This window comes from Phacochoerus africanus, chromosome 6 (genome assembly GCF_016906955.1).
Source record: "Phacochoerus africanus isolate WHEZ1 chromosome 6, ROS_Pafr_v1, whole genome shotgun sequence".
NCBI classification, from domain to species: Eukaryota; Metazoa; Chordata; class Mammalia; order Artiodactyla; family Suidae; genus Phacochoerus; species Phacochoerus africanus.
In genome coordinates, this window is record NC_062549.1 from 45,434,201 (window position 1) to 45,449,736 (window position 15,536).

A 15,536-nucleotide genomic window follows, 5' to 3' on the forward strand; every position below is an offset into this window, starting at 1 on the left:
GGAAATCTTTAATAAATTAATTTAAAATAGCTTCTTGGTATTTTACAGAGAAAACATTAAAATATTGTTTTCCATTATCATTAATTTTAAATATATTTCTAGAGAGAGAAGAATTAAAAATGACTACTAGATTGAACTATATAATTTTCTGTATTTATAAGGGTAAAAAAAGCATTGAATTCAACAATATCCTATAATTTAACTATGCTAAGTAACTGAAAAGTTGCTTCCAAGATTAGTAGGGTAAAAACAGGTATTTATTTCTATTGTTTGCGTTATGATGCAAAAGTAAGAGGTAATTTTTTACCTCTTACTTCTAACTTTTCCTTAAAAAACTGGAATTAATAAAGATTGCCAGAGTTCCCGTTGTGGGAACAAACCTGGCTAGGAACCATGAGGTTTCAGGTTCAATCCCTGGCCTTGCTCAGTGGGTTAAAGATCCGGCATTGCCGTGAGTTGTGGTGTAGGTCACAGATGCAGCTCGGATCCTGCATTGCTGTGGGTGTGGTATAGGCTGGCAGCTGTAGCTCCGATTGGACCCCTGGCCTGGGAACATCCATATGTCACAGGTGCGGCCCTAAAAAGAAAAATATATATAAAATAAAAAATAAAATAAAATAAAATAAAAATGATTGCCAATACTGTATTCACAGATATAGAAGGTAATGATATCTAAACATTTTCCTTATTCTATATTCTCCTGCAATTATTTTTCTGGTCATGCTGGCTTTGAGTCTAAAAACTAAAGGGGTGAAACCTAAATGCAAAAAAAAGGCAATTTGAAGGAAAAGATATTCGCACCTTTCCAAAGAAATGCCTTCTATTACTAACAATATTAGTATTATGAAAAAATTTAGTTATTTTGGCAGTGTAGAGTGTTATGCATAAGATGTTGAGTGTTGGCTTTGGAAAAAGTCCTGACTCTACCACTTATCAGGTATGAGGTCTAGGGAAAATTTTACTTTTCTAAGCTTCTACTTTCTCATGTGGTAAATGAAGGACTGCTATCTTTTGGAATTTTGTTAGGATAGGGAAAGATAATGTATATAAGGGTTTAGCATAGTGCCCATTACAACAAATGGCAGCTTATGACATTTACCCATAGAGGGTAAGAATGAGAAAAACAATTCAACAGAATTGTTTTTTTAAAAAATAGGTACTTTTAAAAGAATAGGTACTTTTTTTAGAAGGATTAGTATTTCTGTACACCAACAAAAATCTTTCAGTTCTTTCTTTTCTCCTTGCCCAATCACTGGGAGCCTTCTAAAAGAACCAATAGCCAGATCCATAACTTTCAAGATGCAAGGGCTGAGTAAGCTTTGTACTTTTCATAAGTTGGTGGCTAGCCAATGTATTTCTTCATAACCAATGAAATACATGACTCAAAACAAAACCTCTCAAGTATCTATACCCAAAGAAAAGCCATAATATTAACCGCCAAAAGATGCAAGAATGGTAACACTAATGATGTATCACAGGTATCTTTATCATATCCCCTAATTTTCTTAGTAACATAATATTTTACAAAGATGAAAAGACAAATAACTTTTAAAAATATATTTCTTTCACTTTACATTAAAGTAAAATAAATTTGTAAAGTGTACTGAAACTATCTAGTGAAAAAGCCCTTGTAAGTTCTTCACCTTAGTTTCAAAGTACATGGCAGTATCTCATTTTGAATTTAAAATTGAATAAAAACAATCCCAAAATGTCCTAACCTGTAATTTACTTTGCATTTTTATGAGAAACTACTATTTGCTGTTGGTAAATTGGTCATTAAAAATATAACAGAAGGTATTCATAGAAATAGAATCCCACAAAGTATTATAGTATTATGGATTAAAAAAAAAAGTGCGGATGTTCCTAATCAGATGAAAAACACAAACATACAAACCAGTTTGTTCCAGCTACAGAATAATTCAATTAGAAAATTGCTTTATAATTTAACTATATGAATAACAGTTCGAGCCAGGGAGTTAGTGAAACTGCAAAGAAATATAAATCTACATAGTCTATGCCAAGGAACATTTTACAAATTCTCAAAGCTGAGAAACCAGTTCCTTTTCTTGCTACAGGTAGGAAATTACTACTTGAAGCAGTTTTTTTGTTTTTTTTTTTTTCTTTTTTGTTGTTGTTGTTGTTGTTGCTATTTCTTGGGCTGCTCCCGCAGCATATGGAGGTTCCCAGGCTAGGGGTCGAATCGGAGCTGTAGCCACCAGCCTACGCCAGAACCACAGCAACGCGGGATCCGAGCCGCGTCTGCAACCTACACCACAGCTCACGGCCGGATCGTTAACCCTCTGAGCGAGGGCAGGGACTGAACCCGCAACCTCATGGTTCCTAGTCGGATTCGTTAACCACTGCGCCACGACGGGAACTCCTGAAGCAGTTTTTTTAAAAATACAGTGAACATACCTTTAAGGAAAATACACACACACAAATCACACACATGCCCACACATTGCAAGCATACCTAACAGCTTTCAGAAAGAGAAACACCTATCTAAATCCAGAATATTACACATAATCTGCTTTGGGAAAGCTAAAATCAGACTTCTCACCAGTTTAAATTTCTTACTGAGAAACACAGTATGTAATGTGATACAGAATTGAATTGGCTTTCACAGTAAAACATAAGCTCTAAGGACATCCAGGATTCTCTTTGCAAATAGTGATCTTGGCAACGAGCCTCCTTTATGTACAGAAAATTGTTCCTTGCCTATAGGAACTCTCAAGGCTACAACAGGTAATCGTGTGCTGCCAATTAGGTTTACAAATGATATGTTCAAGCCAGAAGATATATTATTACTTGATTCAGCTTAGGTAAATTATATCAGCAAGATCAAACTATAAAAACTCATTCTCCCACAACTATTGATATTTTATCATATAGTATTGAATTTTAACATTGCAAGTATATAAACCCACTCAAAGATTGGCTCAATGCTTAATAGCTATCAAATATAACAAAAAACAAAGACAACTAGGAACATTTTTGTATACAAATATTCAATGTGCTTATTCCCCCCAAGTTATTTAAAATCCATTTCATTAACTAAACTGTAGATCTTAGGTCACAACACTTCCAAGAATGCAAAGTGACATCAATGCTGAAAAAAAAAATAGGAAAATCAAATGCAGTACATTACCTTGTGTCACCTGTTGAACTGCCAACATTATCCCAGACACAGTGTCTGGAAGCAAGTTTTCTTTCAGATTGTAATGAGTTGCCCATTCCAAAATAGGTAGTCGCCTTCTACACCACTGTTTAAAGTCTTCACAATGGGGGGTAAGCATCTTGCTCCAAAGCACACTTTTCTTTTTTCTCTTTGCCCCTTTCATTTTTCTGATTCCCTCTTGTAGAAGCAAACTTCTTTAAACAAGGAAAGGATTGTTGCCGAACGCCTCCTTTCAATGCCAGGCTCCGACTCGTCTGTGGTTTACAATATCAAAGCTATCCAGAAAATAAATCAATAAGAGAGAGAGAGAGAGGGAGGGAGAGAGATTAACAGAAGCACAAAATATATTCAGCCAGGCTGTATGTCTTACTACAGTACAACTAATTATTACAGATAAAAGATATAGATTAAAACCTCGAATTGTTATCTGATGGATAAATGGTTCCTGTTATTTGTAATATTTTTCAGATCTTGGAAAAGTAATGGGTTCAGTGTTAAGTTGGTCTGAAGCTCTCTCACCAGTAATTCTCCTTATATTCACTGTAGTCTCATGTTTTGGCTCAAATCCCAATAGCTAATGAGGTAGTTCTGGGTGTGTGTTGGAAGAGGGCTGGATTATGCTAATGAAACCAGGAAGCATTCAGCTAGTCAAGTCTCTCCCTACAGGCTATGCAAAATCATAAAACTGCCAGAGAGGTTTGTCATGCAAAATACTTCATAGAATCTAGATTTACTTCTTTGAGAAGTGTATACTTTCAATATATCAAACAACTGCCCGTTCTAAAAAAATTGAGAAACATAAGCGGCATTGCTAAACGTCCTTTTCTTTTCCCTGGGAGATGAGATTTTCATTAATACAAAAACATTCACACAACCACTGCCCAGTCTATAATCAGAATAGCCAGTTCTCATAAACAAACTGAAATTTCATCTCATGGGCTAAGAAAAAAACCATACAATGAACAATTAATTGTTGCAACATTTCTTCCCTGGCTCTGAATTGTTCATTCAGTTTTCCCTATTTTTCTAAGTTGTATAATTCTCACACTCTTGGTAGTTAACTGAAATTTCTGAGGAACAACATATAGTTCATACTGTTTATTGTTTGAAGTGTCCCCAAATTTTTGTATGATGCTACCCACTTTTCACATGACTTTTTTCTTTACTGTAGAAAAGACGTTACATTTTATAATATTGAAGACAGGCTGTCCAAAACCTTTATTTTATGATTGTAGTGCCCAGCCCCCAGAAGAAGCCTGCATATATGAGCTATGCCATTGGAATTAAACCAAAAAGCCAACATATTAACTAAAATTGTGAAGCCAAGAAAAAGAACAGTATGTATATAGTGTGCTGCAGCACTTTTAATGCCTATTTGTCCAGAGAGGAGAAAGCTGGTTTCTGGAAGCCTTTGGAATAATAAAATACTTGGATTCCTTGGCTACTTCCAAAGCCCCCTGCTGTACCTTTTCCCATTGTTTTTAAATTAAGGTGAAGAGCCACTCTCAGTTTTCCAAAAATGACATCACTGGCTTTCTATCTCTGCCAAAATCTTTCTTTTTAAATCCAGTGAATCCCAAATATGTAGTGATATATGTATACTTTATTCACATGTACAGATTAGAATTTGCTATGTATTTTTCCAATTTTTTTACATAGTTACATTTACAAACCTTTCTTTAGTTTAGATTTGGGGTCCCGCCAGTGACTCAGTTGTAACATTTTAGCCCTATTTTTTTGGTATGAGAGGTAGATTCATGAGATAAGTAAATCCACTTTTAATAGAGGTACTATCCTGCTTTTCTTCACAAAAAAAATACCATCTAACCTTATTTTATAAACTCTCCTCATTGCATAAACAAAGGAATTCAGAAGCTACATAGAACTGGGTATTACTACTTTCATAACAAAAATTAACACTAAAGATATTTTTTCAAAACATATCTGGGCCAAAAAGTCAAATCCATCTTAACAAAAAGAGAAAAATAATTGAAAGTTTGAGTGAAATCATCAATCAACAGCTATGATTTGTATAAGTTCAATCATGAAAAAAAACCTTTGTATTAAATGTTAGTAGCAAAGAATTCACATGAATAATATTTTTATAACTGAAGATGAATCTATATAGAAGTACCTAAGCCTATTAGTGCCAGCAATTGCTTTAAAACATCCTAAAATCGGGAGGGAAAGAAATTAGCTTGATAAAATAGTTCTGTAGTCTCTCATTAAAACAAACAAACAAACATAACAACTCCTAAAATTTAGAGTAAGTCTCTCCTAAAAATATTTTAAGTATAAACCTGAAATTCCAATTTCATGTTTTCTTCCAAATCCATGCACTTACACATTATTTAAAACATGCCAAAATCTCACTCCAAAATATAGCATCAAGTGCAGGATTGATTGATTATAATACACAATAACAAAAAACCTTTATGAAGAAATTTATTCACACACCATGAGACTCTCAGAGTACTTTACTGGCCCATAAAATTTAAGACTAAATGTATTTATTCAAAACATTCGATGACTAAAATTAGCTTAAATTTCACCTACATGAGACATCTCTATCCAAATGTCCAGGCAACAACTATATAAAGAAAAAGATGAACTTAATACCTTCCACCTTCCATGAGGAACAACAGAAAAATTCTTTTTCCTCAAATATTTTGATCACCTCCCTGACATGTCCAAACTTCCAGTGATTTCCAATATTGCACTTAACTCATTAGCACTCATTAGTGGACCCTTGCTCCACTTCCCTAACCCTACTCTGACTAGCTACCCATCAACTCCATTTAATTCAGCAAGTTTTTACTGATCAATCACATTTTGTTAGACTGTGTGAAATGCTCTAAAAGGATAGGGGAGGGAAAATGTCTCTATTTTCTAGCGGTTATTTAATGAAGAAAATAGAAAAAGGCAGAATGGGGTAAATTAATCAAGTCACACAACTTCAGAGGATGGAGAGTTGCATTCCTACTTAGAAAAAAAAGGCTTCCCACCTTGCCCAGACCCTATATTCTAGCAGTTAAGTATATCTCACTATCTATGGCACTCAGATTCTTCAGTTTATCTTGATACTAATTTCTCTAATTCCATGGTTTTTTCCCTTGTCTAAACATTTACTCAGTGCTTACCTCTTCCATGGAAATTTCCCTGGCTTCCCCACAGTTCTGTTCTTGCTGTACCCCTAACATCCAGGTAACCTTGAGGCTATTCATGGGTGAACAGCTACAGTAATTTTCACCATCTATTGATTTTCTTCCTTGAAATCCATTGCATGTGATCTTATCAAATCTCGCTCATGAGACTGTAAATTCCTTGTGAGTAGGGATTAATCACATAACTTCCTCAGGATCTAGTAGAAGGTTCTGCAGACAGAGAATCCCCTCAAAAAAGTATTAACATATGAATGCTCCTACTCCTGAAATTACCAAAGAATCATTTAGTCTACCTCAGCCTCGCTTCAAGGCTGTGCCACTTAAGAATCAGGAAAATAGGTAGAGATAGAAAGACAGTTAGAGGTAGCAGTGGGAAAATAAGGAGAGATTTTTATTTTTACCGGCTCAACTTCTTCCCATTCTTTTACAATCTAAGAAAAATTATTTTTCAATACAATTCTTTTTTTCTAATATCATAGAACCTGAAGAATGTAGAGAGGAAAACTAGAGTAAATGTAGAAGAAAGAGAGGAGACAAAAGAGGGAAAACCTCATGGACTGGAGTTTCACAGACAATTTTAGAGGGTTATTGTGTGAAAGCAAAATTGCTCTGGAGCAGTTCTGAAAAATGAGGGAACTGAGTCAGGAACAAAAATGAAGAGAAAGTCCTTTAAGAAATGTGCACTATAAGCTGGATCACATTTAATAGTTTTAGAGAGACACTAGTAAGACTGAAATTCTTCTCACACTATTTTTGATTGTGACATTATGCTTCTTTGAATGTGATCTATGTGCAGACCAGCAGTGACTTATATTCAGGTTACCCTTGGAAATGGAGACTCATAAATCTCAGAGGACATTAACTCCAGAGTCAAGCCTACTTCAAGAAGTGGATCTATAGCACTTCTAATAAGAGGACATTGCAAAATGTTCCCTTCTGAATAGGAAAGTAGCAGCCAAAACCAAATCCATGTTCTACTGAGTCACATAACTGGCATGATGACACATCAACACAGAGGGAGAGACTTTTATTAAGTCATCCATGAGAGAGGGTACCTTTTTCCCAGTTTAACCAAAATGTTGGCACAGCCCTGAATCTAATCTCTGTTTTAATACTTACAAATAACTGTAATTAACAAACTTAGAAAAATAGTCTATTCCAATTTTCAGATGCTCTAATTGTGAGAACATTTTTCCCAATTATTAGGCCAAGCTCTGCTATTTAAAATGTCCATTCTATAGCCTTTATCCTAATCCCTGTGACACATAAAAATCCTTCAGTTTGAGGACGAATTCATTTAGTGCAATCCCCTAAATGCTCTGATTCTTATGGTGTTGTTCATTTCAGAAATACTGTTACATTTAAATGTGGATGTATATATATATATATATATATATATCAATTACAATCCTAAACAGTGCAGTTAATATTTTACTCATGACAGGCCAACCAGTAGAGCAGAACAAGCAAAATCCTGTGTTCCCAGTGCAGGATTGTTAATGTGAGTTACTGTGCTTTCTTTGTATTAAATAACAATTTCCAGTCTGTTTCTTCTCCATGTTTTTTCCTTCTGCCATTATTTTATGTTCTGTAGCTTATTTTGACTCATAATAGGGGTCAAAAGGAGATAGATCTAGCAAAGAAAAAAAAATGCCTAGGGAGAATCACTCGTACTTTCAAATGCATGTTTTATAAGGATCCAAGGCATTTTCAAAGAAAAAGGAGGGAAGAAATGAGAGAAGTGGAGAGGAGGGATGGAGGGAAATAGGTGGGACTGACAGAAAGTGTTAGGACTGCAGGTTTGTGTCCCCCTAAAATTCTTAATGTTGAAACCCTAACAGAGATGGTATTAGGAGGTAGGGCGTTTTGAAGTAATTAGGTTTACAGGAGGTCATGAGGGTGGAGACAATGATGGATTATTAGTGAAGATACAGCAAGGTGGTTGTCTACATGCCAGAAGAGGGTCCTCATCAGACATAGAATCTCCCAGTGTCTTGGTCTTTAGTTCCAGTAATGTGAGAAATAATTTGCAGTTTAAGCCACCCCATCTTTGGTGGTTTTGCTATGGCAGCCTGAACAGAAAGAGAAAGGAGGGAAGGTGGGGGGGAGAAGAGGAAAGATGAAAAAAGGAAGGAAAGAAACAATAAAGAATAGCAGTTCACGGAGGACTACTAAAAGCCCCTTCTTATTTCTGACCAACAGTTGATAAACAGCTAGAATAAACTATGGCTAGGGATCTGATGATACCAAAAGAGGAAATTACACAGTACAGGGGTAGAAATTCACTTCCTATGAACTGCACTATCGTGGATCTATAACTGCTGCTTCAGCTGACCTATTTCTAGGAACAATAACAGTCATTTTAAAGGATAAATGTGTAAATTGGAAGATTATGGTTGTTCTCTATTTCCCAGTTATTCTGTTTCTTCATTTATTGACCATATATACCTTTCATCTTTTTAGTTTTAATCTATTTATGTCTTTATATTTAACATGGATTTCTTGAAGGCATCATAGAGTTGGGTCTTGCTTTTGTAACCCAGTGTAACAGTCTCTCCCTTATTTGGAGTATTTAGACCATGTGATTATTAATATGGTTGGGTTTAAATCTATCATTCTGTTATTATTTTCCTATCAGATTTTTTTATTTTTTCCTTTTATGATAATCTTTATTACTTTTTATGATTCTATGTATCTCCTTTATTGGTTTATTAACAATAATTTATTTTGATGATCACTTTAGAGTTGATAGTGTACATCTTTAACTATCACAGTCTATCTTCAAATGATAGCAAACCACTTCACATTTAGTGCAAGGACCTTACGACTTCATACTTGCATTTTCTTTGTACTACAGTTATCATACATTTATGTCTACATGTGTTATAACCCCCAAAATATATTATTACTTTTTGCCTTAAAGTTGATTATTTTTGAAGACATTAAAATGATTTCAAATGTATTTTATATTTACCCACAGTTATCATTCTGTTGCTCTTCATTTTTCCTTGAAATAGTTCCAGACTTTCATTCGGTATGATTCTCCTGCTTGTAGTACTTCCTTTAACATTTCTACTAGTGCAGTTTTGCTGGATGAATTCTTCATATGTATGAAAAATGTTTTATCTTGACCTTGTTTTTTCTTTTTTTTTTGTCTTTTGTTGTTGTTATTGTTGTTGTTGTTGCTAATTCTTGGGCCGCTCCCACGGCATATGGAGGTTCCCAGGCTAGAGGTCGAATCACAGCTGTAGCCACCGGCCTACGCCAGAGCCACAGCAACGCGGGATCCGAGCCGCGTCTGCAACCTACACCACAGCTCACGGCAACGCCCGATCGTTAACCCACTGAACAAGGGCAGGGACCGAACCCGCAACCTCATGGTTCCTAGTCGGATTCGTTAACCACTGCGCCACGACGGGAACTCCATGCCCTTGTTTTGAAAGACATTTCATTAGGTGTAGAAAACTAGGTTGGTAGGATTTGGGAGCATTGTTTGTTTTATTTTTGCTATTGTTGTTTTTCGTTTTAGTACTTTAAAGGCATTGCTCCACTGTCACCTAGCTTGCATTGTTTCCAATAAATTTTTTTTGTATTTATTGTTCTTTTGTAGAGGTTTTTTCAGATATTCCCTTTACTACTGATTTTAAGCAATTTTTTTATGCTGTACCTTGGTGCTTCTTCTAACATATTTTGCTCTTTTTTGTGTGTGTGCTTGCTGTTTATTGAGCTTCCTTGATCTGTGAGTTTACAGTTTTATCACATTTGGAAAATGTCTGGCAATTATCCAAAATTTTGTTTTTCTCTTACATCCTTTAGAGATTCCAAATAAATGTATATTAGGCTATTTCCTGTCATGCTGTTTGATGACATTTTGTATATTTTTTCAAGTATTTTTATATTTCATTTTGTGTAGTTTCTACAATTATGTGCCCAAGTTCACTAATTTTTTCTTCTGTAATATCTAATTTGCTGTTAATTCCATACAGCTTTTATTTTAAATCTCAAAAATTAAAAGCCAAACCTGAAAGAAGTATACCAATAGGTGGGACAAGAGCAACATTTATTCCCACTATTGGGACAAAACTCATTGCTTACATGATGTTCTGTGGATTATGGAACCTTTACTCTGGCTAATTGAAACATGAACCTTGTGTGAATCTCTAGGCTTGCTCCTTCTAATCACTTCCCCAGTGTCTGTATATTCTTTATACTTATGTGCTGATCTTTACTTAGCTTAACACTCTGCACATGTGCAGATATCTGGGGCTCTCTCTCTCTCTGTACAGCTCTCTTCTCTCTGGTGCTCTGCCACATGAAATCTAGCTGCTTCAGCCTGTCTTCAGACCCTTCTTCTCTTCAACTTAGACTACCTGTCTCCTCCTGGGTTCTCCCCCAGCCTCATACTCTTCTGCACAATGGCCTGGAAGCTCTCCTAGCAGTAAACTGATACATTCATTGAGCTCACTTCATTTGGTCCAACCTTTCCAAGATTACCGTCTTTTCTTGTCTGATATCCAAAATCTTAACAATATTGTTTTGTGTATTTTGTCAGGTTCTTATTGGTTTCAGGTAGGAGAGTAAATGTCTCTATCATTCCATTCTAGCTGAAAATTAAAGTTATTCATCATACAATATGGCTTTCAATCTGTCCACCATAATGATGACTCTCCTCATGATTTGCTGCAGTTTGCCAATTTTCCTTTTAGATTGTGATACCAAAATTTAACAGTGCTCAGCTGTATTATGACTTGAAAAGTATAAATAATACCATACAATTAAATTCTAACTTTTTCCAAACCCACTCTGTTAAGTGATACATTCTCCATTCTTTATTATGTAGGAGACTTTTTATAAAAATCTAAGCACCAAGTTTTATATTAACTTATCAGATATATTGAATCTGATCAATTAATTCATTGTGACAAAATCTTTCTGAATCTCATCCAATCATCATCAATACTAATAATTATGTGCTTTACTTAAACATATTAACTGTTCCTGCAAACATTATTTTAATATTGATTAATACTTAATATTACCTGTATTACTAGTCAGCTCAGACTGCCATAACAAAATACCATAGAATGGATATATTAAACCACAGAAATTTATTTCTCACAGTTCTGGAGACTGGGAAATCCAAGATCAAGGTACTTGTCAATTTGGTTCCCAGTGAGGGCCTTCTCTCAAGCTGGCAAAGAGCTACCTTCCCATTTTGTCTGCACAATAGACAAAGAGAAGGAAGAAGCAAGCTCTCTGGTATCTCTTCTTATATGTGCAGTAATCCCATCATAAAGGTCTCATCCTCATGAGACCTTTAGATGACCTAAACCTAATCATCTCCTGAAGGCCCCATCTCCAAATACCATCATATTTGGAGTTAGAACTTTAAAACAAACAAACAACAGCAGCTCCCTCATACTCAATGGGTTAAGGACACAGTGTTGTCACTGCTGTGGCGCTGGTTACAGCTATGGCTCAGGTTTAATCCCTAGCCTGGGAACTTCCGCATGCTGCAACATGTGTTTAAAAAAAAAAAAACTTTAAAATATGAATTTTGGAGGGACATAACACAGTCCATAACAATATTCAAAAACTGATTAACACGCCACATAAGCCCTGATTCAAATCAACAAATAAGAAAACACATATATACTTTAATAATAAAAAACTAAATATTTTTAAAAGATGACATGGAAACAGTAAAAAAAAAAGAAAACACATATCCATCTACCTGTCTTTCAGATTAAAATTTATTCTTTAGTAGGAATTGAGAACAGCCAAATAGATTTTTTTTCATTTTGTCCACAAAGGTATCTTAAGAATTCATATCAAACTTATTACTAAAATAAAATATACTATGTCTTCAGCAGCCATATAATTTTTAAATCTAATACTTTCATTAAAATAGATAATAGGGCTTGTCTAATAACTTCATTAGGCTCTCCCTCTGGGTACAGAGTCCTCACCTAGAATGTGTCATAATAACAGAGAAAAAAATGGACTCTGGAATAGTATTACTCAGAAGAAAAATATCTAAAATACTCTGTACGGCCTGTATTGCTGCAAAGTGATCAATCAAAAAAGTTTCCCCAAAACTACCAGTGTTTCATTTATGAAGTTACTTTTAGTTTAAATATAATACTCAATGGATCTTCTTACTTCATTAAGTATTAAGTCTTAAAGTTGAAATAATACCTAGAGGTGACTCCTAATGAGGAGGATTCAAGCAGTGCGATCATTTTTATCGCATTTCTGAGAAATAGTCACTCAGCTTTTTATGCATGAAATAAGGGTCTAGTCTAAGATTCAAGACTAATAATTACTCTTAGGATCTCACTTATTTGTAACAAGAAGTGTTTTTATCAAAAGTAATTATTGTGAACATGAAATATGAGTAAACTTACAAGACTGAAAAATAAAATACACTCATATATAGATACACATTAAAATATTAAAACATAAAACTCAAGTTCTTACTATTCCATTGCTTTAACTTTCAATGGTCAACTTGCATGTTTTTGTAAACTTTGTGTCAAATAACTACAGCAAAATGCAGAACAGTTGCACTTTGATAATAATTCAGAAGCTATTTTTCCCAATATTTTTCCTTTTTTTAAGTAAAGGATTTTATTATAGTATAATTTATAATTTTTTTTCATTTCCCCAATACAACTACTATGGAGAACAGTATGGAGGTACCTTAGAAAACTATACATAGAACTACCATATGACCCAGCAATCCCACTCTTGGGCATATATCCAGACAAAACTTTCCTTTAAAAAGATACATGCACCCGCATGTTCATTGCAGCACTATTCACAGTAGACAAGACATGGAAACAACCCAAATGTCCATCAACAGATGATTGGATTAAGAAGATGTGGAATATTTTTTCCCAATATTTTTCATTTCTCTGGTTATTACATAAGCAAAATACTATTATAAAAAGAAGTTTTGTAAAGTATAGAAAAGGTGTTTTTTAAAAAGAAAGACATGTTGCATAATTACATTGTTAAAATTTTAGTATAGTTTGTTCATTTTTTTGTTTGAAATATTTTTCTTTACATAGTAGAGACAACATTGTACACATAATTTTTATTTCACTGATCATTATACTATAAGCTTTTGCCATCTCATGAAAAACTCTTAGAGAACATCATTTTTTTTAATGACTGCAAGATAATTCTCATAAATAATGTACCAAAGTTCACATAACCATTTTCCTAAGGATAGATACTTTGGTTCTTCCAATTATATGGAGGTTACTTGGGGGGGGTGTTTGGTTTTTTTATTATTTTCAGATAACACTGGGGTACACATCTTGCTAATAAGGTCATTTTATTGGAGGCTATTGTTCTCATGCTCTAATGAGGCTTTTTTGGTTAATATCTTACATCAGCCATGATACATAATAAATTCATCTTTTGAGTGATTTTATTGGATGTTTAACATGTTACATGTGAACTTCCACAGCACTTGATGTTCAGTTTTCTGGAACAACTAACTTCCCAATGGAAATTTAGAGTACTCATACTTAGAATTTCCTGGGACCTTGAAGCTGTGAAACACATCTTTCTTTGGAGCTAGTTTTTCCTGTTGGTTTACATTCCATATGTGACAATGTAATTCAAATATGAGCTGCTACCACTAATGTCTTATTACAAAATGCACATAATAATATTCAGAAACTCTCAGTACTCAAGCTTATTTGTCCTTAGGAAGTCAAATTGGGTGGCCTACCATAACTCAGACAGTGGAGTCAAATAAAAAAAGAAACATTTATCATTTATTGGAAGATGGAGACAAATAGTTGAATCACTTTATCAAAAATTCAAATTTTTAAGGTACTTTTTAGGCCTTTCAAGAGTAGCATAGAGTGAATAGTACTGGAGTTCTCATTCTCCCAATTAATTAGTGGCATAACTGAAATTTATACCATGCATTGCAAGATCTACATTGCACATGGATTACAGTGATATTCTGTACCATTTTCACTACATTTTTGGCAGTAAAAAAAATACATATCCTGGAGCAGATAAACTAAGCCCCAAGGGAACATGACTTTTTATTCATGTCAAAAGGAGAACTAGAAAAAATAAATATTTGACATGTTGTATTATGAAGCCAGATAATCAACAACCATTAGCGAGCAAAGCGGAAATTCCATGCCAACTTTTCAAGGTCTTTGAGGGGAAGATTTAGATAAGTAGAGTACCAAGGACAATGTCTGCAATATGGGAAAGGCACTGATAAATGCTGGTTGTTAGCTCCTTAAATTTATTTAATTAGTTGCTAAGATGATTTGAACAATATATTTCAATAGTTTTGAACTGCGTTTTTAATGTCTTAATGCCTGAAAGCATAAAGAAATAAAACTTATTTCCCATCATTCTTCAGTTAGAATGGAGTGCTTTTTTCTTCTCCTGAATGGACTATCATCCAGTTTATAATTTTTTGCAAACCAATTTACTTGAATAACAACCCAAATCTATTTCCATCTGCCTTGCTTGAACACAAAAATCTGATTTGGAGTACAGCATTATTTATCCTCAAAAAATGATCAGATATGCCTGTTTGGTTTGAAGATCCACATGCCAACTCCATTCTTTTTCAAACCAGAGCATGTCCCCAAGGTGGCCCTGAAAATTCCTAGACTCTTAACTATCTTTTGGTATTTACCTTCTACATTCCAAAAATGGTTAACAAAAAAGCCATCCATATCCTGTGTCAATACAGATGAATTATTCCTTCCAGCTGAATTATCAAAATAAGAATTCTGAAGCAGTACATCCATGCTCAGCAAGAAAGCCTGCATAGATCTCTTAGGGATCTGCCATGGTGATCAGTAGGAGTGTCAATTTACCATTATTGCTCTAACAGTTTTTAATCTAAAGCAATTCTTTATGAGAGACAGTAGAACTATTTTCTCATATTTTCATCTATAAATTGCTTTTAAAAAGTTGACTGTGGGTCTCAACATAATCTATAACAACAAGGTTTTACTGTCCCTAGAAATTAAAAACTAGTTTGAAGGAAGAAACACTTAGTAGCACATAGAATTGATAGTATTTATTACTATCAATTCTTTTAGCTGCCTATACAGAAGGGATTACTTTTGGTGGGCAGTCTATTAACCTGTACTTAAAAGAAATATTCCACTTAATATATACCCCCTAGCACTTATGTTTCT

The 15,536-nt window shown here is 34.4% G+C and overlaps 1 protein-coding gene across 5 annotated transcripts in view; it reads right to left on the bottom strand.

Annotated features, from left to right (window-relative positions):
* The window catches only part of SLC26A7 (solute carrier family 26 member 7), a 172,833-nt gene extending 166,382 nt beyond the window's left edge, over window positions 1-6,451 (bottom strand). For 3 of the 5 annotated variants that reach the window (XM_047783623.1, XM_047783624.1, XM_047783620.1), the window contains exons 1-2: window positions 3,593-3,687; window positions 3,149-3,453 (exon numbers count right to left, since the gene is read on the bottom strand). In XM_047783623.1, coding sequence (XP_047639579.1) covers window positions 3,149-3,341 — 193 coding nt within the window. In that variant the 5' untranslated portion in view covers window positions 3,342-3,453; window positions 3,593-3,687. The other 2 variants (XM_047783621.1, XM_047783622.1) reach the window with 2 other exon arrangements.
* Between the last annotated feature and the right edge of the window lie 9,085 nt (window positions 6,452-15,536).